This window comes from Parasteatoda tepidariorum, chromosome 1, assembly GCF_043381705.1.
Source record: "Parasteatoda tepidariorum isolate YZ-2023 chromosome 1, CAS_Ptep_4.0, whole genome shotgun sequence".
Taxonomy (NCBI): Eukaryota; Metazoa; Arthropoda; class Arachnida; order Araneae; family Theridiidae; genus Parasteatoda; species Parasteatoda tepidariorum.
The window spans coordinates 30120115-30145559 of NC_092204.1; the positions used below are offsets into that span (position 1 = coordinate 30120115).

The window sequence follows — 25445 nt, forward strand, 5'->3', positions numbered from 1 at the left end:
GAAGTGATTATATATATATATATAGACTAAACTGAGGATAGGTTTCAAAATGAAATGGCCATATGACATGCATATCTAAACAATGAAAGCAACACAAATCACGAACAAAAAAATTGATAAAATTTCGTAGACAATGAGCAAACTTTACAATAAAAAAAATTCACAAAATAATTTTTTTACATTTATTTCTTAAAATATGATTTCTTTTAAAATATACATTACATAAATCAGGAGTCCCTAAACTTTTTGTAGATAAAGACACATTCTAGCACACTGATCAGAAAGCAGGGACTATTTATTTTTCAAGATGAGTTTATACTTGGAATTTATACTTTTTCAAAGAATTTTGACACGATTACACAGAGGTGTACAAATATCAAGTATTGAACGATCAATGATGCCCAGATGCATAGGTTTGGTAACACCTGATTTATGTAGTATAGAGGTGTACAACCTGTAGCCCGGAAGAGCGTCTGAACACAATGAAATTTTTTTTTAAAAAAATAAAATTATCAAAAATTTTAAATCGCACATTTAATCAATCGCTTTCTGATGTGCTCAATTTGCGCAAATTCTGCATTGTTTTAAAAAACTCAATATTTTTAATACGATATTAGGATTCACAAATTTAAAATTTAAGTAATTAATTTTGACTTCCGTCTGAACACAATGAAATTTTTTTTAAAAAAAATAAAAATATCGAAAATTTTAAATCGCACATTTAATCAATCACTTTCTGATGCGCTCAATTTGCGCAAATTCTGCATTGTTTTAAAAAACTCAATATTTTTAATACGATATTACGATTCACAAATTTAAAATTTAAGTAATTATTTTTGACTTCCTTTATTGTTAAATACACAAGTGGGCGACCTTTCTGCTAAAGTACAAAACTAAGGCAAACAACGTTAAAGAGCGCAAAAATATTTATAAAATACAGACAGCTGTTTCGGATGCTTAAAGGGCAACCTTCATCAGTGCAACAGAAAGTCTCTTTTGCATTGATGAAGGTTGCCTTTTGAGCATCCGAAACAGCTGTCTGTATTTTATAAATATTTTTGTGTTCATTAACGTTGTTTGCCTTAGATTTGTTTCCTTTATTGTTGCTGATTTCATCACAAATTCAAGTGACGTTTTGATCGTTTTTTGTAGCGCACAATATCCATGTGGTTTTCAAAATCCCATTAGATCTATATATGTTCCCAACGCTTTAATATGCCATCTGGTGAGAAGACTGGTTCCATGGCTTGACCCTCCCCCCTTTCCTCCTCTTCTCAGTTGTATAGGAAAATACTACTATATTTTCCCTTTTCTCAATATTTTTCGTACTTAATTGCCACAAATATTTTTTTAAATTTCCACAATGCTTTCTTTTAGAACTATGCTCAATGTTATTTTCAGTTCCATAAAGTTTCCTAAATGGTGAAAGCATGCAAAACATTGCCATAGGTAGAGAGTTCTGCTCTATGCTACCTGTACTTCATTTCGATAGCCAATTACAGTATTACGAATCAAGTCGCCATTTAATTTATTCCTTTGTAAGATTTATACCGATTTCATTGTAAATCTCAATTATTGTAGATCTTTTTTGAAGGTAGTCACTGCTACGCCTTTTCATGTGATTATGAAAATCTTGTATTTTTAGTATGATAATATTAGTGGATATTATTGTACCAGGTTCAAATGACACATTTAAATTTCCCTTTTTGACACGCTTCGTTTTTGCCAATTTTATCGAAAATCCAAGTTATTTTTTAGTTACTTTTTCATCAGTGTCTACAATGCATTTCCATGTGGTTTTAAAAATTCCTATTTCTTTTACAATATGCGATTTTAATATCATGCATTTAAATAATTACTTACAGACGCGCTTTATTCGTGTGGATGTCATCATAAATTAAAGCGATTTTTTGTTCTTTTTGTTGTTGTTGTAATTATTGCGATGTTTTTTCATGTGAATTTGACAATCCCGTTATTTTAACTATGATGTTGTAGCGACACGCGAGTTAATAAAAGTGCATTTAAATAATAACTTTTTCATGAAATTTATGCATATTTCATTGTAACCATAAGTTATTTTTCCATCGTTTTTTTAGCCATTTGCACATAACATTTAGAATTCCGATATTTTAATGCATTGTTATTGCAACAAGAAAATTTAGAAAAGTGGAGGAAAACTCACATTTTTTAAACTGCTCACTGTTTTTAATTTTGTTTTAAATTCTTTTAGTATAGGTGCTTCATTTTTAGAAAGAAAGCTTTTCTTATTTAAAATCTATAAAAACTCTAGAAATTCAAGAAATAGAAATAATATTTCATTGTTTGAGCATTACATATTTTTTCTTCCTTTTTTGTCAGAATGAATATTTTTCTTTCATATATATTATTGATCAATCAGTAATTGGTAAAAGGGAAAAAATTTGAAAAAGCATGTTTTTCCATTTTTGAATAATGTTTAGTAATTTTTAATAATTTTTAGCATTTCCTTTCCTGCAAATACATTACTAAGTTTACTGATAAAAAATTTAGTTCTTAGTGCACTATTGTTTACACAAAAAATATCCTATTTGACTAAACATGCAAGTATAAAAATTATCATTTTTGCCAACATGACTAAACATGTGTGCAGCCCATCATTAGTCAACCTGCTGAGCAAGTTACCCTTCATGGAAAAAGGTTGTGCACCCCTGTAGTATATTAATTAAACAGAAAGAAAGGCAACACACGAAGCTTAAAACAATCCAGACACCTAGATCTTAAAGTAAATGAAATCTTAACATAAATCGAAAAGCTATGTGTTACATTGAATGTAATTTATGTTTATCATTTATAATTGTGTTTTAAGTATAACCCACATTCATCTCCATTTATTTAAAGGTTCAATAATTAAATTTGCTGTTTCATTTAACATATTAAATTTTAAATATATAATTTTATAAAAATATAATATAACAACATTAAAATCAAAACAATTTTTTTACATTAAAAATACCAATCAAGACTTTAGAATATTTAGAAAATTCAATATGGTAAAAACTGTGTGAATAACTACGATGCTGAAGTAAAATATTAGAAAAAATAATGCTAGTGGAATGCTGTAATATTGAAGTATTTTTATCAATGCAAATATAAAGTTTTTGGAAGAGAAAATATAAATTAGGAACTAGCTTTTAATTTCAGACAGCACCAAAGATATTTCCAAATAATTTGACAACTAGCCTCTTCTACTAAATGCATTTTCCTGTGATTTAAATTAAAATCTAATTTTGAATATTATTCAGCAATGGATAAACCTATATGATTTCAATTTATAAATTAATAAACTTAAATCAATTTCAATTCTGAATACAGATAAAGCTAATTAATAAACAAGCTCAAAATTTCACTTGCTTCCACTAAATTTTTAACTTCGAATGGAAAAATTTTATTTGCAAAGTCATTATAGATTCAAAAATGTTTTATTACACAATTGGAAAAACAATTATAAAATCTATAGTTTGTCTTATACAAGGAAAATTAGAATTATATTTTATAAAAAGAAATGTATTGTAAAAGTGAGAGAAAAAGAAAAGTGCAGGATTGTTGAGAGAATTCATTAAATGTATTATGTAAATGTTATGCAGTGATGGTAAATAAAGGCAGCAAAAAAAAAAAATCTCATTCTAGATGAAATTCTAAGGAAAAGAAGGAAAAAATAACAGAATTGCTAATGGCCAAGCAATTACAGCATACCTTGTCCACCAGGGTACATACATCTAAAGACACGCCCTAATTCCTCTGCTTGAACCCTTCCCGCGGGCGTTAATTCACCACCCCACTTCAGGATAAGTACAAGAGATGGTTCTCTCGGAGTATCTGAAAAATAGAGTGAGATAAAAATATTACGGAATAGCTATTATAAATATTAAGGAATAATATTTATCAGAAAATATTAAGAACCTTCATCACTGCTGGAGCGCCGAGGTCTTCCTTTTGGCTGGTATTTCAACTGTACTTTGCGATTAATACCAGAAAAATGGCCATACCTGGAACAATAAGAAATAAGTTACAAATCTCAGAATTTGTCATTAAGAATACCATTTTAACAATAAAGGTATTTTGATAAAGGTTACATTAATCTAAAGAAGTTCAAGTTTCTATTTATTTTAATTGAAGAGCTTGACAAAAACATCAGCACTCATATCAAACACAGGGAGAGTGTACTAAATACTGAGATAGCATAAAGATGTGAGTCGTATGGCATTATCAGCATACATTAAGACATTAATGAGTTTTCGCTGAAGTTTTGTGACACAAGTTTGCAATAATCATATCATTAAAAATGATAACACTACCCTCTCACAAAATTTATTAAATCAATTCAAAATATTATAAAAATCAGATGTTGGTTGCAGTAAATAACTAGCTTGTAATAATTAAAGAAACTACAACAAAATAAAGAACAAGTTTCAAAACAAGACAAGTCTACTGACTACAAGACTTAACATTTTGTAAAGTGTAAATGGAAAATTTTAAATTAACATTTTGACTTTAAGCTTAAATTTTTTATTTTACTGAGCTTTAAAGTTCAGTCACTGATTCGGTCACACATTTAGAACACATTTTTCTTATGTATCAATATCCTATGCTCAAATAACCAAACAAGAAAAGGCATTTTAACATGGATTCATGTCATTTTTTTTCATCTTTACAGAGAAGTGAATGTTTTTATAAAAAACATTTATTTAATCCTCGGATTCTGATCCTTCCTTTAACTGAAGAATGGATATTGCCATGTTCCCAATACAACCTATGCCTTAGAAAGCTGAAGGCAACTTACAGACTTACTTACTTATCCTCTACGTGCCTTGGGCACTTAAGGTNGAGGTTTCATCATCACTAATACGTTTTCCAACCTTAGAAGGCAACTTACAGCACTTCCTTTTTTGAAAAGGATGAAACAACTTATGACAGCTAGAAGAGTTCAACTATTACATTTTTTTCCAGGTATAAATGCTATTATTCTAATCATTTTAAACCTTTAAAAAGATGATGACTATTACAGAGCATATCAACATAATTAGGTATTAGGTAAAATAAAGTATTTTATTGAACACCTAATTTTCAAATGCTTGCATGTGTCAATGATAATTGATGATGCTGTTTTTTCTTTTAAAATTCATATTTTTTGTAGTATACACAGGAAAAAACAAGGACAAAGGATAAAACTATTTATCTGTCTATAGTAATTTTATCCAGACTACAAAGAATCCTTGAAACAAGGGTTAAACATGTTATTCATTATATATATATAAACATTCAGTGTTGTTAAGTTTCAAAAATAAGCTGTTAACATGATAAAATTTGTATTAAAATAAATTATATAAATTTACCACTCTTAAATGGAAGTGATAGCACATTTGCCTTTCAGCAAACTCTTTTAAAATAAGGTATATATATGTATATGTATAAAAATGTGTATTTACATTTCTAAAACGGCTTTCAGCTGTTCAAGCTTTGCCTTGTTTTCTTCTATTTCAAGATCTGTTCTTTTCATTTCAATTTCATTTAATAAAAATCTAGAGATGTCTAAAATTTCCTAAAAAGAAAAAAAATTAAAGTTTCAAGATTAAGCTAATTCAAATTTTAAAGAAGTAAAGTTATTTTTAAAAAATATCAACTCACTTGTAGTTGTTTAGGCTTCTTTAGTTTTACATGTCCATCTTTATACCCACCATATTTTTTAAATATTTCAAAAAATCTAAATCAATTAAGAGAATATTTGAAAATTCATTAAGGAAACACTATAGATAAATTTTTTTATTTAAACTTATCAAATTTATAAATGGAGTTGAATAAAAAATAAAATATTTGAAATAGTATAAATAATGTAATAAATATATGAATATAAATTTAAAAAATATATAATTAAATACATCAAAATAATTAAGTAAAAATAATTTTAATATTATTGTCAATCAAATAAAGTTTTTGTCCTTTATTGTGTATCTCCATTATAGCAACTCTTCCATTATAAAAACTGTAAGTACTGTCTTGTTTGCTATTGCATAAACAAAAAGACATTTTAATGCTCATTAAAACATCTGACTTAAGTTGTTCATTCAGCTAAATCGTGACTACCCTAACGTGCATCAAAAAGAGCTTCTTCAGCTTAACAGAAATAGTTTGAGGATGTCATTGGTTTTCTCAATGGACATTGCACTCTCATTGCTGAGGTGGTCATCTTGTGGAGGAGTCTTCACGACATATACTTTGGGATTGTGAGGTCTATTCTGATCAAAGATATGAGCATTTGGGGCAACATTGCATTAAGGCCTGGGAATTACAAGATATTCCTGTCAGGTGTTTGCTGAACTTTGTTTCAGCTATAAAGCTTTTTTGCTAATCATGATTTAGGGTTTGGGTACAATAGACCTCTCCTCGATGTGCCCTGCTCTTCAGAGCTGCCCTACCTCTAAGTCTAAACAATTCAATCAAAAAAAATCTAATTCAAAACATTTTTTTTTATTTCCAAAAACAAGTGTTAAGTTGTTGTTTTTTCAGTACTCAAAAAGTACTTGTTTCCATTTAAAATTACACGTTTAATAGCAAAAGCTTTAAAAAAATATTTAAACCATCTTTTTGGTACATTACATTATTGGTATTTAAAAGATAATATTACACTGCCACAAAAAACCAAGGTGATCTATGATATGCATTTATTAGGCTTAAAATGATCCATTCCAAACCTTTGTATATTTATTTTTAAAGAGTATAATAAATTTATAGACCATATTTGTTTTGTTTGAAAATATTGTTCCCTATATTTGTCAAATGTTTGTCTCTTTTAGTGGTTTATTTTCAAGTTAACACTTGGGGTAATTTCTTTCTGTGGTTTCGTTTCTGTTGAGACTTAGAGGTTCTCTAGATGTAAGTTATTTATCAAAAATGCTGTAAACAATGTGTCATGTTTAACATTTTGCGATGTTACGTTTAGTTCAACATGTTGCAACATTATAAAATTAACACAAATAAAGCATTCTTTATTTAATAAAATTACAAAAATCAAGATGTTATTAGTCAAAAATAATTAATAATAAAAATGTGCAAGCTGTATAAAAGCTAATATTAATGTAATTCTAAGTATAACAACTAAGGGAGAAAAAAACGAAAGTTTTTTAATAATACACAAAGCTTAACGATAATCAACATTGTTAAACAAACTTAAGTATTTTTTTATGATAAACATGCAAAAATTTTTCAAGTAAATTAAAAACAAATACACGATAAATAAATGTTCAAAAATAATATTAGCGAAGATAAACTTGAAAATCTAATTTATTTTCGATCTCAAAAAGGATTTACAAGTTGCATTGCTAGAAAAAAGACAATACTGTAACTTGCAAGTCTTACTTATAATGTTTGACTTCCATTTTCATTTTTTGTTTTGGTGTCCTGTCACCATGTCTTATAACAGCAATGACACACCGTAGTTCCATCCTAAATGAATTAAAGGGCATGTCTTTAAAAAAATCTTGAAAAACATGCTATGCCAAATTTTTATGATAGGAATGTTATATCAATAAAAAGCAAACTTACTTACATTTTTCCAAAAGTGGTTGGAACAATGGGTGGATCATCTAGTTGAAATGGCATGGACCAGGGTATATGCAATTGAGGTGTAAGTTCTCTCAAAATCATATTGCTATAAGATTCATAATAATCCATTGGACAATAAATAAAATAGAACTTAAAGTAAAATTAGATATAAATAAAATAGAACTTAAAGTAAAATTAGATATGAATAATAAAAGAATTACCGTATACACCTTGACTTACACACTGATAATAAAGTCGGACATACGTTTATCGTGAAATTTCAATGCTTTATAAACAATGAAATAGATATGAATAACTCTGTATCAATTTATCATAACAATCACACCCTTCAAAAACTATTTTTAATACGTTATATGCAATTAATTTCGCATTTCCTCTCATCGTATTTTCTTTACATATATGAGTTTTTTTTAAAAATTTAAAAAAAAAACATTGCTTTAAATTACGTTGGAATTAGAAATGTTAAGATAATGTATTCAAGAGTATTTCAAAATATATAACACAATGAAAACTTTTGAAACATAACATAAAGCTACACATTTAAAGATTCCAGACCATCATTTGTGTCAGATTCATTAACGTTAACAGTGTTCTGAGTCCCCCCAAAAAAATCCTCACTCCCATAGAAAGAATTCTAAATTCCACATTTCTATAAAATATTTTACCATAACATTTGAATCCACACTTTACTCAGTGTCTAGTATCATTTGACACATGACATCTATAGGAATAATAACCCACAACCATCAATTTATACACTCAACGTACCAGGAAATTGCTATCTCATAATCAAAAATAGGGGATCGACTTTTACACAGATATATGCTGTAAATCAACCTACTAATAAATAAAATAAGAAGAAAAAAAAACTTAAATTTGTAGTAAGAACAATTTTAAAATGTATCTCTAATTTTTAAAATTTAGTCAGTAAATAAAAAGACTTCGAAAAATAAAAATTACGCATTTTTATGTTTGGAATATGCATTTAATGAGTCACTAATTTAGAAATGTGGGATTGACATTACTTGAAAAGTCTGATGCAAAAAGAAATATTCTTAACGTTTCAAAATTTAGGGATTTAAAATTTTAAACTTGCTGAAAATATAAGTACAGTACAGAACCTTTTATCCGGAAATCAGAAAACCGGAACGAAATTTGATACATTTTCCCGCCAATAAAAAATAAATAAAAAAAATTTTCCTCCTATGATTTTAGGATTTTTTAAAAGATGTTTACTTCCATCATTTCAGAAATAATCATTAGTTCCCTACACTGTCAAGAGAAGTAAGAGTCTTGTACTAAATATCATCAATCATTCCCTTCCTCACCCCCTACATAGTTTTTTCTTTTCAATCATAGCTCAGTGAAGAGTGACTCATTGAATACTTGTTTTCTTATCATCAGGCCCTAAGTAGAGAGAGTCATTACAACCAACTTCTCACAATAGGAGTCATCATGTCTGTTGATTGTTTAGTCCAGGAGAATTAAAAAGAAATAATTTTATTCCTCTTTGATTCTTAGAAATCTCTTAAAGTACTCCCTACAGGGACTGCAGAATTCCTATTTTTCCTACAATCTCTGCACCCCTTCTTTTTTTTTCCTGTTATTTTCTACTTTTTCTTATTTTTTTAAAAATTATCTGTCATTTCTGCTATTTCCCCATTTAACATAGCAACAGCAAAGAAACCAAAGAAACGGGAATAATAACTCAAGGCCAAGTATTGCAACTGCACCTGTTTTCAAATTCATTCATTTTGAATGGGGTGTGAGGAGGGGCAGAACATGGTAGAACATAAATTCTTTTTATTGTCAGCTTTTGTGTGGGCTTGCCAATTTATGTTCAACTGGAGTGGAGGAGAAATAAAATAGCTAATCATAATGAGGAATAAGATTGTGATACACCTGTTTTTCCTTTTAATTTTGATTAATGTTTTAGCAAAATGTTGAAACCCAAGTTAAACTCTTCTAGATAGAAATCACGTGCCAGAATCACAGCGATAGATAGTGTCGCAGAACGTTAGAGAGTTTTTTGCAGAAAGATTTTTCTTTTGGGAAGTTTATTTTTTTTAAATTTCTTTTTTGCAGAAATTTTCGAAAGATTATTTTTTCCATCCAGAATTATATTCAAACAATGTATTTCTAGCGCATAGGAGGAGGGAAAATAAATGTTTGAGAACAATGAAGGAAGAAAAAAAATTGTTATCCTTTTATCCAGAAATTTTTGAAATTCTTTTTTTTTTTTTCTTCCCCCATCCAGAATTATATTCAAATGATGTCTTTCTCGCATGCTCGCGATTTTTCTCTTATCATTTGAGAATAATAAAAAATAATGAAGTTAAAAAAAAATTGTTTTTCTTTTCTCCAGAAATTTTTGAAAGATTTTTTTTCCATCCAGAATTAGATTCAAACGGGAGGGGAAAGAAATGCTCGCGATTTTTCTCTTCTAATTTGAAAGTAATAAAGAATAATTAAATAAAAAATTGTGTTTTTCCTTTGTCCAGAAATTTTTGAAGGATTCTCTTTTTTTTCTGAAGGATTTCCTTTTTTTTTTTTTTTCTTCTTCCGGAATTATACTCAAACGATGTCTTTCTCGTGCATAGGAGGGGAAAGAAACGCTCGCGATTTTTCTCTTCTGATTTGAGAGTAATAAAAAAACAATGAAGTAAAAAGAAATTGTGTTTTTCCTTTCTCCAGGAATTTTTGAAAGAATTTTTTTTCCAACTAGAATTATATTCAAACGTTATTTTTCTCGCGCAGAGGAGGGAAAAGAAATGCTCCTGATTTTTCCATTTTCATTTGCTAATAATGAAGTAAAAAAAAGAATGGCTAGTTTTGAGTCCTGATGCAGACAACGACGAAGTTGAAGTAAGCGACGAGGAAGATGGGGCCCAACCCCCCTTTTTTTTCCTTCTTACCTTTTTTATTCATTTTACATTAAGCCTGTATATACTTTTATTTCATTATTTTCTTTTCCTTTTTTTTTCTTATTAAACTTATGTATATTACTTTCTTCTTTTTAAGATTATTTTTTTAAAAAAAAAAATTTTCAGTCGAGTTTGACAATAAAAAAGCGGCTTTTTGTAGCGATTCAGAAAACCGGAAAAATTAGTTATCCGGAATAGCGATGGTCCCGATCGTTCCGGATAATCGGTTCCCTACTGTACCAGTAATACTTGAAATACTTTTCCTCTAACATCCTTTTCTGCCACTTATAATTTAGATATTAAAAAAAAGAAGAAAAAAGCTAATTGTGCTAATAGAAATTAGGAACTTGTAAAGACACGAAAAAAATCATCTGATTTTGAGAAGAATGACAATGGATGCTTTTGTATTTATTCTTTACTTTTATAACTAAATGCCTGCCAATAAATTTTAACTAAATCAAAATTATGTAATTACATATAAAATTTAGTTAACTTCTGCAATTCTGAAATTGACACTATATTATTAATAGATTTCTATTTTATATCATGGAAAAAAATTTATCAGAAACATATATTTTACAATACAAATTCTTGTTTGCAATAGCAGTTGTTTTTTTAAGAAGTATGTAAGAACAACAGCTTTTTTCATTATTTAAAAATACTTACCCTAGAATTTTAGAGCAATCATCATAATATTTCATTGAATTTTTAACAAAACTAAAGCCATTCACATCACAAACGTAAGATTTTCCATTCGCTCTCAGAAGGTCAAAACCACACACAGTTTGCTAAAATTCAATTCAAAGAGTGAAATATATTTATTTATTACATTAACTATATTTATTTGTTACATTAACTATATTTATTACATTAACTATAGAAACCTTTTCAAGATAATTATTTTCTTAATATTATTTTTATATAAATTTTTTGGTCATTTTTAATTCCAGAATATTTCTTTAACAGCATTATTGACTACTGAATCTGCCAATCATAATTTCATTAATTTAAAAAAAATAAAACTTAGGCTAGTTCTTTATGACAGTGCAAAGTTTTAGATCGAGACGCCAATTTTCAAAACACTTTTTGACAGAAGAAAGATATCTCTTAAAAAAAGAATTAAATTCTTTTCTTGGTTTATTTTTATCAACTCATTTTTTTTTATTTAAAATTATTTTATCTAAAGGCATTTACTTTAGCACAATAGATTTTTTAGGACTGGGATTCGATCTTCAGTGGATGATTAAAGCCCACCCAGATTCAGATTGATTGGTACCAGTCTGGGAAATAAAAAGTGTCTTCCATGAAATGATGACCACACTGCAACAGTTAAGCTGTTGGTCACGTAAATTTGTAGAGACTACATTACCCCTCTGACTCACAATTATTTGTTGCAGTAATGCCTTACTTAGATATTTTTTAGTTGTCATTGAAACAAGGATAAAACATAATGTAACAAATAATAGTCTTGATTTTGATTTATTTTTTTCCTCCTTTCTTTTTCTACTAAGCAACTCATGCTTAGGTTTTATGTTAGCCTTAAAGACCTACTATCAGAAAAAATATATTTTCTGGGATCACTAAAATTTGGATGCATGACTCTTTTGTATGTTACAGCAGGGATGCACAACTTATGGAGCAAAGGGCAAAGTTCGCCTTTTAAGTTTATAAAGTGGCCCCAGAAGAGAAAGAAATATATTAAGTTTTTTTAGTGAAATAAAATTTAAGAAAGAGTACCTTGAAATACAGCTGTATTAGAAAGCTAGTTTCTTTAATTTTTTTACTGGTTATCTTGCTCTTTTATTTACTTATTGTTTTAATGCAAACCTGAACCATTTTATTTTTCAAGTTTTAATTTTGGAGATGAGTTCAGTGCTTGCAGGAGATGCAATTTCTTACATATAGCTTGTCTAAAGTAAGAACTCCCCTAGCCATTCGTCTGGACCCATGGCGGTGATTAAGGTAACGAGGTATAACTATTTCAAGAAGGTCATTGTTTAGGACAGGTTTTGGCTCGGTCTAGTCGACGAGAAAAATTGAATATTTTTCTTTGATTTATTGTGTTAGCTCTAAAATTAAGAGAAACTACCCTCCCTGAAATGCACTATTCTTGTTTTCATAGCAGTAGACGACCTCAGACATTGTGGTGGGGGGAGTTCTTAGCGTAGACAAACTATATATTACACATCATTATGATTACAATTTTGCATGTTACTTTTAATCAGGATACACATACATCTTACATTTTTATGAAAACAGTTTTTCCTTATGCATGTTAACACTCTTCGGTTTATCAAAAAAGGTAGATGCATCCCTGTCATACAGTAACCTGAATTTTAAGATAGAAGAATTAAGATTGAATTTGATAAATGTTTTTATACCTTAAAAGCTAAACAGACTTTTCTAGCAATAAGTTTCTCAGCATTGCTTAGAATGACAGGATATCTAACTTCTTTTCCTTCTTTATCTCTTTCAACTTTGCCATCTAGAGCAGGGGATTTTCGAGCTTCTGCATGCGCATAATCAGGTCCAACAGTGTAAACCTACAAAAATAAATAAAACTGTTAAACACAAAAGTAAGTAGATTTTCTTTTTTTTTAAGTGTCTCTTTTCTGTAAAAGGTGAATTTTCTTTTATTTATTGTGAAACTGAAGAGTAATTTAAAATGGTTTATTGCATGCGATACATATTTGTTGGCTTTGAAAGAAATCTTTTTTAAAACATCAAAGAACAAAAAAAGATGTTTGAACAAGTGGGTGGCTAAATTAACGTCCAAAACAGTATAAAACATATCGTTTCAAAGCGTACATCAATCTACATCAACAAAGCTATCACCAAATATGAAAATGTTATAAAAATCAATAATAAAAAGAAAAAATGATAATTTTTTAAATAACATAAATTAGTAATTTGTAAAGTCTCTAAGAAAGAGTTTTATAATAAACTATGTGCTATAATGAAGAAAATAAACACCATTAATTCTGTAACTTCAGTCAATATTTTGAAGGGAATTGAATTTTGAATTTCTTAAATTTTCTACTTCTTCAATGGCATGCCAGCCCAGAGTGGGCAAGGGCCTTTCTGAGAAGCAAGTTCCAAGCTGCTTTCTTCTTGGATAGACTCTTCCAGTTTATAACTTTGAGAACTCTTAAATTATTTTCTAGACAGTAGATCCACCGGATCCTTTTTCGGATTCATTTTAGTCTTTGAACTGATATAAATTTTATTATGTCTAACTCTTTGTAGATTCTATAAAGATCTAATTTTTTTTTCAGCTATCATTACACTTTACACCTCCCAAAATACTTCGCACTATTTTTAAATTTTTCTCATATAGAAGTAATAAAGTAGAATATTTGAGAAATATCGTATAAATGCTATTTATGGTAAATAATTTTTGCTCATGATTTTTACTTTAATCAAAAAACAATGTGTAAATAATAAATGATGAAAAATACATAAACTTCATTTTTACGTAAATAAACAAAAAAATATGTATAATTAATCAAATCGAACTACAAGTACCAACCTTAACATCAGTACCATCTGTAGGCATAAATTCTTCATAAATGAAAGACCCTGACTTCCTAACTCTGCTCTCAGGAGAATAAACGCTGCTTCTACTGCCAATCTGAAATTAGCCCAATTTCATTAGCAAGCAAACAAAAGTTAACCAACTATTCAATTTTACATTGGATTTGTCAGTTTTTTTTTTTTAAATATTTAATGAAACTAAAGAATTCCTTGATTATAAAAAAAAAATGACAAATAACCTTTTATGAAACACTACTTTATTAAATTTTGGAAGAAAAGATTTCTATAACAATTTTATACCGATTATTAAATATATGGAAAATTTAACAATTAAATAAATGAAAAAAGTTAGAAACAGTTATAAATATTAGAAAACTTTTATATTTCTTTAAAACTACATTTGAACTTGTTTAATATATATTCTCAAGTTCAAATGAAACAAGATACAATTAAACTAATGAGATATAAAAAAAAAAATTTAAGGCTCAGACTTTTCTGAATAATCTTTGACTTCCACCACCGGCAGATGTTGGATAGTAGATGTATATATTGTGATCCTCGGCAGATATCGGCTTTTCCACAAAGGGTTTGTTGAATATCACTCCATCCACCTCCACATGATCTTCACTCTCAACCAATTCTGTAATAATGTGAAATACTAATGATCAGTGTAATTAATTAAAGTAAAATGCACTCAAACTTTGATAACTTCAAAGCAGCAACTTAATTTATTGAATATTACTTAGGATTTCAGTAACATTATTTTTATTAACGCAAAAAAAATTTCTAACTAAAGAATAAGGCTATAAATGAGAAGGGAGAAAAAAAACTAACAAAAAGAGTTGAATGATGTAATACATAAAAACTGCTCATATATCAATCGAATGTTATATTGATGTCCTTTCTACCTCACAGTAGTTATTTCCTCCCATTTTTCAATATCCTATAAGTTTGTGTGTAACCAATATGTATTGACACATCCATGGGTGCAAGTTGGAAAAAAGGCCAAGACTGAAATTTTTTTGACTGAAATACCTAACATACACAAAACCCCCTCGACATATGCAAACTATCTAAGAAAGCTTTACCATAATACATCAAGTTTAAATACTGTACAAAAAATATTTATTCAACTGTCAATATTTATTCAACAAAATATTTATCAACGGAAGACTTGCACCCATGGACACATCCCAATATATGATAAATACTTGTTGCATTTATAACAGTTTAGTTGCTATGTTCTATTCTGAATACAACCAATTATAGAAATATTTGCTTTATGTGAACAAATAAACTATTTAATAAAATTTTTCATTATGTGTAAATAAAAAAGCATGATTAATGTGAAAAAATTAAAATAGGATTTTAACATTTATTTAATATAATTGGTACAATTGTGGACAAAAATAATTCCATTGCTGTAATATTTGCAGTTTTCACTCAATTTATAAAATAAATTTATCTAACTCTTTCAGAAAAAAGTCAATAAAATTCAAGAGCACATTAATAGTAATTGCTGAAATATTTAATCAAAAATACAGAAATTTTGTTTTAATGAGCAACAAAACTTTTTTAATAGAAATTATGGCATTTTGTAAGAAACAGAATTTCCCTACACGAAGGTTAAACTTGCAAATTTTATTATGCAGTAACATATAAATTACAAATAGAAGAAAAATTCAGCAGAAGAACTTCAAAAATTTATAAACTCACATTGTAATATAGTTTATTAATAAATTAATATCAGTCATATAGTCAGCATATATCACCCTTGAGATTAAGATTATTAAGAACCAAAATTAATTTATACAGAAAGCTTAATTTTTAAAATAATTAACTAGTACTGTGGTTTAGAGAATATTATTGCGGGTCAAAAAATATAATTATATTTAAGAAAAAAATTGAAACAAGAAATTGCTAAAGAAAGAGTATTTTATACAAATTTATATTCTAATTTTAATTTAGAAGGAAAAAATTTACCATGTAGGTGTGGAATGCATACAAGAAATAATTCTAAAATTCCATATACCCGAACTTTTCTTTTTGCCAAAATCATATTCCCAAGCAATTCTTGTTTCCTTGCCATGATAGAACCTTGCTTTAAATCTTCTTTTTTTTAAAGAAAGACAGATTTGTCAATAAATATTTTCAGGTATTTTAATAGTGAAAGGTAATGCTGATCTCATGATAGTTTAAGCAGAGAAAGTGCTCACTTTGAAGATATTGCGCTAAAATGTTTATTAGAATCTATAACTCATATGTAATGTCATTTAAATCCAAAATACTGTCAAATATTAACAAAAAAAGGAGCTGAAATTCAGCATAAGGATAACTTTACATAATTTCTTTTAAAAAAAAACTATTTTAAGCATATTTTAGAAATTATGAAAATCAAACAATCTGAAATCATTTCATAAAAATTGTCGCAAAACAATTTAAGATATAGAAACTATATTTAAATTTATATTATGAAGGAATAATTAAAATTATATCACACCTCTTAGCATACCTGATGGAAGATCTGATTCCCTGTCTAAAACAGCGTATCTCGGAAGCTCAATTCCTTCATTCTCTAAAATACTATATACTTTACGCCTAAAAAAAGATGAACAAGAGATCTTAATAAATACTATGTATGAATAAAATTAAAAAAGTAAAGCAACATTTTAAATAAGTTTCATACACTAAAGCTAAAATAAGTTGAAGCTAAAATAATGTATTAAACCTTCCATATAAGAGAGCAGCAAATAGAAAAGTTTTTGTGCTGAGAAACATATAGCGAAAGTATTGAAATCCTAGTGAAAGAATCTTTATGAAAGAATATAGAATGTGTCACTTATGAGAATTAATACTTAACAGGCTTAACTTACTCGAAATAGAATGGAAAGAACAGTTGCTAATGTAAACAAATGCCATGTTTCAACAACCAATCAGGATTGCGATACCCTTACTACGTCACTTGCAGGTATCCCATTGTTTAAAATAAATAGCAATTTTAAGAATTACAGTTTGATCTTTTGCTGTAAAATTGATAGCATCAAAATTTCTCACTGTAACTTTTTTTGCCATTTCAGATTTGGGATGCTGAAGTAATAATGGAATATAAAAATTATATACTTTTATCTTTTCAAAATATACCTCTAAAAATAAGCTGCCATATAGAATAAACAATTAAAAAAAGGTATTATAAATACAAATCTGTTTCAATCAATGATCATGCAAGAGTGATGAAATTTATACCTATCTTGAATGTCATATTGCATAAATAAATCATTTATGATGAATGGTTTCCGAAGATTAGAATATTCTACAGCTTTTGCAAGAGGAAATCCTTTGGAATGGAATGAGATTAGGCAATCACAAAGAGGCCATTTTTCAACAGGCTCCTGAAAAAATACCAAAATTATTAATAATTTATGAACAATAAATTACTAATCACATAACATAAACCATTTAATGCCCAAAAGGTATTTACCTTTAATGTTATTATTGATATTGATAATAATTATTGAATATGATATTATTTTGAGTGCAAATTTTACTTAAGTGATGAAAACATTGACCAATGTAAACATAATATAAGTTAGTTTAACTGGAACAACACTGCGATTGATCTAGAAATATCAAATTTCCCAAACAATATACTGTGTTAATAGAATTCTGAGGCACGGAAATATTGAATGAAAGTATGATTTGAATTGAATAAATGTTACAACATCAAATATTTATGATTTTCAGTAATAAATTTGTAAAAAATACAGTACCGAGACAAATACTGTATGAATTCCTTTAATAAACACTTGAAATGATTAAGCACAATATTTTTTTATATACTGCTGCACATGTGGTAATAATGTTTAAATACTTTCTTCAAATGGCAATCAAAGATATAAGTTGAGAATGAAAGGGATGAAACTAACATTTAAAATGACTTCCTCAGGAAAGACAACCGTTTTCAAGTACTCAAACTCCTCGAGGCGAGTCAGAATTTCTTTCATTGGCTTGGATTGAGATTTTTTAGACATCGCACATATACCAACAAGAACTTGCTTGCCTTCACACAATTCATCATCTTCAGCACCCTTATCAGCCTCCTATAAGAAAAAAAGTAAAACTAAAATTAATCATTATATTACACAATTTAAATTTTTTCATGGCATTAAGTTATTTTAATTTAAATTTCAAAAATAAATCAAAGATGAGATTAAACAAGTAAACATAAAGTTCTAAAAAAATTATTTGAATGTAATAAATATTAAATGCCATTTATCGGTACTTTCACAAATGATTTCTTGAAACTCCGAATTTTTTTTAAAAAAAAAAATAATTTCAATTTAAGAGTGAAATCCGAGGTTAGAAAAACTGCACATTATTTTAGTAGGGCAATTCAAACCAGGTGACCAAAATTTTGAACTTAATATTTTTAAGCAAACAAGGTGTAATTTTCCAGTTAAAAACTGAAGATTTAGAAATAATAACTTTAAACTTATTAACATAAGTTATCAATCAGCTATAGGCTCTTAAATAAAGGGCTACATCATTTGAAATTTCTAACCACAGTAAGCGAATCTTTAATAAGTACAGTAAAGCAAGATAATCAAAACAGATTATCTTGCCCAAATGTGTAGAAACATTTACCATTTTCGATTAGCAGAAGAAAAAAAAATTCCAAAGATGGACATTAATTATTTTTATGTTCGACACCACTGCTTTACTTTTTCATTCCATTTATCATCTATTTTCATCTCACATTTTGCTCCTTTATGAAATGAAGTGAAATATGAATAGAAACCATCTAAATATTCTTTTAGGAGTTAATTTAGAACAATAAATTTCACTTCAGTAACCTAATGAAATCTGTTTAACTATGTTGTACTTAAAGTCATTTATTAAATTTAAAATTGATCATTCTTAAATTCATTGTTATTATTAAATTTAAAATTGATTAGTGAAGTTTTATTTTATTTCATTTTATTATAAGTATTTCTTTTGGAGTAAACAACTCAGTTTAAATTTTTTGAGAAACAACTTAACTTCATTTAGAACATTTTAAATTAATCATTTTGCTTAGAAGAGCTTAAAAAGTGTATGCATTCAAAGTAAAAAATTTTTTTTTACCGAATATTCTGTAATTATTGTTATTTTTTAGAGAAATGCAACTTATGCCTATATTCAGAAACTTTTCTTGACTTTAAGCACCTACTCATACTTAGGTTAGCACAAATGCTTGCTAAAGGGTTGCCATATGCATTCATTAGACGTAAAGCTCCAAACGTTGCTAATAAAAACAAAGGTGTAGTATACGGATTAATATAATCTCTGTTTTGATGCATCAAATACAATGATTATAAAAACTGAAAATTGTATAAAACAATAATTTAATTTTATGCAGGTCATAAATATGGTATCAAAATTATCATTTCACCTGCGTGAAAAGATCATTTTGGGGGGAGCCGGGTTTGCAGGAAAATTTTTTATAGACGGATAATAGAGTACTAAAGTGTTTTTTTGTCCTTCTTTTAAAGTACAGTAACATTTTTCAATAGATGATTTTATTGTATTTAAAAATTGTGAAACTTTTCTGCATTTTTTAAATTTTTTTACATGTTATTTAGAAAAAATAGAAAATTTTTTAGAGACAGTTGTTAATTTATTTTTATTCCCGGATTTTTAATATTATTAGATTGAAAGACATATTGCTTAAATATAAGTTGCATTTACATTGTTGTTAAAAAATGCTGCTCAGTTAAAATTAAAATTAGTGATTTTTTAACTAACTTTTACACACTGGAAAATTTTATAAAACACCCATTCCAACAGGAAATAGAGGACAATTTAAATTTAAAGAAGCTTTTTAATAGAAAAAATAATGTTTATAGAATTAAGAAAAAAATGAAAGTAATTTTCAGTATTTATTATTGTTATCACTGATTTAATTTATATCCAAATAAAAAAATTTATGTCTGACACTAAAATTTTTACATCTGACACCAAAGTAAAAAAATTTATATTAATTATACCTCATATTTCACTTGTTAAGAACTCCATAGAATTCTTTATTCAAATGTTGGCTTGAAAATTCAGTCAAGTTTACATTTAAATTACAAGCAAATTCACATAGTTTAGACAATTTGTAAATGAGCACTAATTTTTTGCTTTCATATTATTTACGTGACACCAATTTAATTTGAACTTATTATCACCAATTTTCATAAAACAAACAGTTTTTTGATAGATTATGATGTAGTAAATATTGCATTATTCATTTAAAAAACAAAACAAAAAATAATAATGGAAAATCTTAAAATATCAGTGATTAAAAAAATTATAACATTTATACAATTATATATTTAAAAAATCTTTTATATTATGTTATCAAAGTTATATATTCTTAAACTACAACAAAGAAAAAATATATAAATTAACATATATGTTTATACCCTTTATAGTTTATAGACAAAACTGAACAAGCTCACCAAACAACAGTAAACAATTTCTCATGCTAATTAAGTACACACATATAACACAAATTCATAGCTAAGAAAATCATTTCATATGAAGAAAAATACCTTTTTCTAACCTTATACTCATTGAGTAGAATATTTGATTTAAAATAAAATAATACAACATAATAGACACAAACAAATAGTAAGTGTTAAGAAAAAAATAAGATGTGAAATCAAGTTAAGAATCTTGTGATACTAGTTACATCTAAAAGACCAAATTAGTACTGAATTTTCTACCAATTTATACAATGAAAAAATTTGTACTCTTATTTTAAACAATTGACAGAGATGTGCATCCCAAACAAGTATTTTCAGAAATAGTTGAAAAACTAATGACAAACAAAATAACATTAAATTTTATTACCATAATTTTCCATAATTTATGACCTATGAATTTATTATAAATTATGACTGATATCCTATAAATTCTGAAAAATAATTATTATTAAAGGGTTTCTAATCAATTTTAGAATAAAAATTCCCTGACTTTTCCAGGTATATCAGGAAAATTTCTATTAAAATCCAGACCATATTTTATTTATACAATGCGATTTTTTTTCAACCAAAACATTTTATTTTTTATTTACAATGGCAAATATTAAATTTTGTGAGCAAAAAAATACCATTTAATGAGGAAGGAAACATGGAAATTTCCCTAAAATGTGAAATTTTTACAACAAATAATTGTAATAGATGCTAGAATTATTTAACTCAAATCTCTATAACTGATTACTGCTACTGACAATTCTGAAAGTAGTTATTTTTCAGGTATGATGAAGGACTTTTCTAGGTTTTTGTAAAATATTGCAACTTTTTCTAACTATTCCCAGCTTTTTGGAGTCAAAATACAATTTCCTGAGAATTCCTGTTTTCCCTGTTCACCATGAACCGATGTATTATGAGTCATGATATTTCTGTAAGGACATTATAAAAAAAAATTTAAGTGCAAAAGGGAAAAAACAAATAGTCTAATTTATGAAAATTAGTTTTAACCAAACAATTAGTTAAATTGATTTGACAACAAAAAAATGCCACAGTCAACATTATAAAATGCAAATTAAAGAAGTTTATACTACAAAACAATTTAAGAGAAAAATTTTACGCAAATCTCAAAAAAGTTGTAGGGTAAGACAATTTTCAGTTGTTTTTTACACTAATTATTTTCATTATTACTTCTTTAAAAAAATCTTGTAATTTATAAAATGGCATAAAAAATTATCTCCACAAATACTCTCCGGTTGATTCGGTGATGATTTATTTAAATTAGATTTTTTAAAAATTAAAACAAGTATTTATCAAGCAATGAATACAAACAGTCTTTTTTTATTAGAACTAATTGTAAAAGAAATAAATTTACAAATATTACGCACATTCTAATTGATAAATACGGATATTGAGAGTTAGAACCTATGAGAAATGAATTGACACATTTTTCTTATCCTTTTAACCTTATACTGACAAGAAAAATTCTTTTTCAAACTTGCCCAAATATAAAATTCTTACCTAATCAACTACTGAAACTAAAATCAAATCCTTTCAAAACTAAGTCATAAAGTTTTTCAGTAACATAAATTAAATTATGCAAAAAACTTGTGTAAAGATAATTTTTTTTAGGAATGTTTGAGAAAAAAGCTTAGCACATATAAGACTTTTAAGGTTACTAAAATAAGACTGAATAATTTATTAAATAATGCAGTTTGTTGAAAATTGCGTTGAAGAATGATTTTTAATTTCAAATTTTTTTATTTTAAAACTTTTTTTACCCTCTGATATATTTTCATATATCCCAAAGAGAAAGTACTAGAAGGTATTTTTTAAATGCATAAGTAGATAATTTTTATTGTTTTAGCTATCAAATTATCAAATTATAGCATTATTAAATGCATTATTAAATTATTTTCAATTGTTTTAATTAAGACAAATAATATTAATTACTATTCATATTAAATAATACAAACATGGTTCTTAAGTATTTTCTTTATTTGTTATTTATAATTTTTTCCTTCTAACCTTTAAAAGAATGAATATGATTACATAAGTTTTTAGATAGAAGAAAATGCTTTGTTTTAAAGCAGATAATTTAATAACACGTTTGTAAACTAAGTGTTTTATCAGTTACAGACAAGAAACAACAAAATTAGGCACTACATAAAAGATAATAATTAAACATAAATAACACTTTGATCTAAAAAGAAATTATAACTTTTGCATGCACTATTTTAATAATATCTGAAATAAGAAAGGTAATTGAGGAACAATTGTTGATGACATGCACTGATTTGTACATCATATTCTATGTTTTCTAATAATAAAGAGTACAATTTTATAATAATACACAAGCACAAAAGAATATATTTAACATCTACACAGTATAATTCAACACTAAACTCATTTCGGCTATCCTGTAACAAATTGAAGAAAAAATCCATTTATCTCAAGTTGAAGATGCATTGAAATCAATTAATAATTAAAATGCAATTAAAAGTTAATTTTTCAAAAGCAATACTTGTAGGATTTTTGCTAAGTTAATATCAAACAAAAAGTTAATAATTATAAAAGAAAGTTAAATTACATTAATAACACGCATTGGTACCATGGATAAGAAACAATAGCAGCAGTCGGGATATAAGGCTGGTGTTTGCAATGGATACAGGGAGAGTAGATTTAAAAATTCTGGAAAAAGAAAAATAGTTTCATCTTTTAATCAAGGTATGAAATTAGGATCAAAAATCGGTATTATATTGCATCATGCAAGCAGTAATAGTCATAATTAAATCTTACATTTATTTCTGGAATACATAAACAAGTATTGCTCAAAATTTTTCTAGTGTTTTCTAAACATAAAATTATGAAATAGAAATATAGGGATTTGACTAATTAATTAAAAGATTGCTTATAAATTTTTAATCATTAAAGAATTGGAAAAGTATATGTTTACATATAGTAGTCAAGTTACCTCTTTGAAATACAAAAATTAATAGAATGGTGCTATCTACTTAAGATAAAAGTACTTGGGATATAAAGAACACGTTATTGCATGCAATTTATATCAGTCATTCGGAATTATTGATGCGATAAATGAATAACATTAAATTTGTAGATAAAATACTAATGACGAAAGTACAAAGCAAATAAAAACTGAAAACGCAGGGAAATATTCTCGTAAAGTATTTGCTTGAAAATTAAAAACATAAAACTGATTGCAATCCTTCATTTTAATAATAATTATAAATAAACAAATCACAAAATGCAACCATTTTTATAAAAAATCTTTTTTCATCTAGTTAATTCTTTACAATTAATCCTGAATTATTTTTACAAAAACATTTCTTAAAAAAAAGACATTTTAATTTATAAACACTGCTGTCATGAAACATTTTTAAGGGGAATCTGAAATATGAATGTATGTATAACAAAGAGGATCAAAATTCATTTATTATTTTGAAATTGTTATTTTATGCAAAGAACAACAAAGTTCACTTTAAATAGCAAAATTGATTAATTAGAGTAATAAATTTTTCAGAATTTCTACAGTAATATTTTAACAAAAACTTCCTTAAAAACTTAACATCACAATTTTCAAACTTATCAGCCAACCTTTACAGATAGTTAGTAATATTTTATTTTTACATTAAAAATTAATTATACAATAATGAATTAAATACAAAAATTAAACAATAATAATTTAATTTCAAAAAATTAAATTGGATAAAACAACCATATTGTAATATGAATAAGTTTTTATAAAAACTTGTTTTCTTGGGAAAATAACTTATAAATCTAATAATAATAATTTAATAATAAATCTTGGGAAAATAACTTGGAATATGCCTAAAAAATTTGTACCGAAAGTCGACAATTATCAGGTTGTAAAATTATCAAGCGATTACAGCTACAAAATACTTTTGAAATACATAGTGTGTTAAGAAAATTGAAATACAATGCACATATTTAATTTTATAAATTTTGCTTACATTTCAGAATTAAAAAAATTTGTAAAAGAACAAAAACAAATTTTTGGAGTACCAATCAAAAAAATTACAATAATCTCTTTCTGAAAACAAAAACTTATAAACAAAAAAAAAGTGTACTTCAAAGCTTAACTGCATCTAGAGTAAAGTAACATGAGCCTAAAAGAGTAGAAAGAGAGAATACAAACAATGTCCCAATTTTTATTTCCAAGAGATTGCAAAATTTTATAAGGAACTCATAATTTCATTGACTGAAGTTGCGAAAGTGTCAGTTATGACACATAATTTCAAAATATCTTTTTTTATAAATGTATAGTCAATATTTTGCGAATCCATTTTCTTTATAATCAAATAACATTATCTTTAAAAAGAAATATTTAGCTTTTATCACTCTAATATAATTTAAAACTTTGAAACAAACTCTTTAAAAAACAATACTTCAAACAAGTTCCAAAAAAAAAAATAAAGATCATGACTAAAAAAACTATATTTTATAAAGCACAGCAAGCTATAAAATTTCATTTTGAACACTAGTTAGTCCCTTTGCTTTAAATAGACAAAAAAAATTGCAACAGAAAAATCTAATATCATAAGTATGTTACACAGTAAACCAAAAAAAAAAANAAAAAAAGAAGATAAAACAGATTATTTAACAGGAAATATTTTCAAATTCATTTCAGTTTTAAAAAAAATCAGAAATATGTATTAATTTCTTCTTGTAATTTACAGCAAATTACAAGAAAGAAAATATTGTATTACTATTTAGTTTCGAAGAAACAAAAAAGGGAAAAAATGGGATTCCATACTCCTAAATGCATTAAAAAACATGCAGTTCCTTTCTATTAATAATCAATAAACTGAAATTATACTATAAAATGGCATGGTATTTTAAGATTTAACAATAAAAT

The 25445-nt window shown here is 26.6% G+C and overlaps 1 protein-coding gene across 23 annotated transcripts in view; it reads right to left on the minus strand.

Annotated features, from left to right (window-relative positions):
- Nucleotides 1-25445, minus strand: part of LOC107445351 (inositol hexakisphosphate and diphosphoinositol-pentakisphosphate kinase) — a 65643-nt gene that overhangs the window by 31846 nt on the left and 8352 nt on the right. For 7 of the 23 annotated variants that reach the window (XM_071178189.1, XM_071178196.1, XM_071178166.1 and 4 more), the window contains exons 4-16: nt 17981-18154; nt 17301-17446; nt 16570-16655; nt 14549-14715; nt 14053-14154; nt 12905-13066; nt 11190-11311; nt 7583-7684; nt 7393-7479; nt 5665-5740; nt 5466-5578; nt 3940-4025; nt 3733-3855 (exon numbers count right to left, since the gene is read on the minus strand). In XM_071178189.1, coding sequence (XP_071034290.1) covers nt 3733-3855; nt 3940-4025; nt 5466-5578; nt 5665-5740; nt 7393-7479; nt 7583-7684; nt 11190-11311; nt 12905-13066; nt 14053-14154; nt 14549-14715; nt 16570-16655; nt 17301-17446; nt 17981-18154 — 1546 coding nt within the window. Of the gene's footprint in view, nt 1-3732; nt 3856-3939; nt 4026-5465; nt 5579-5664; nt 5741-7392; nt 7480-7582; nt 7685-11189; nt 11312-12904; nt 13067-14052; nt 14155-14548; nt 14716-16557; nt 16656-17300; nt 17447-17980; nt 18155-23138; nt 23240-25445 lie in introns of all 23 variants that reach the window. The other 16 variants (XM_071178225.1, XM_071178219.1, XM_071178179.1 and 13 more) reach the window with 13 other exon arrangements.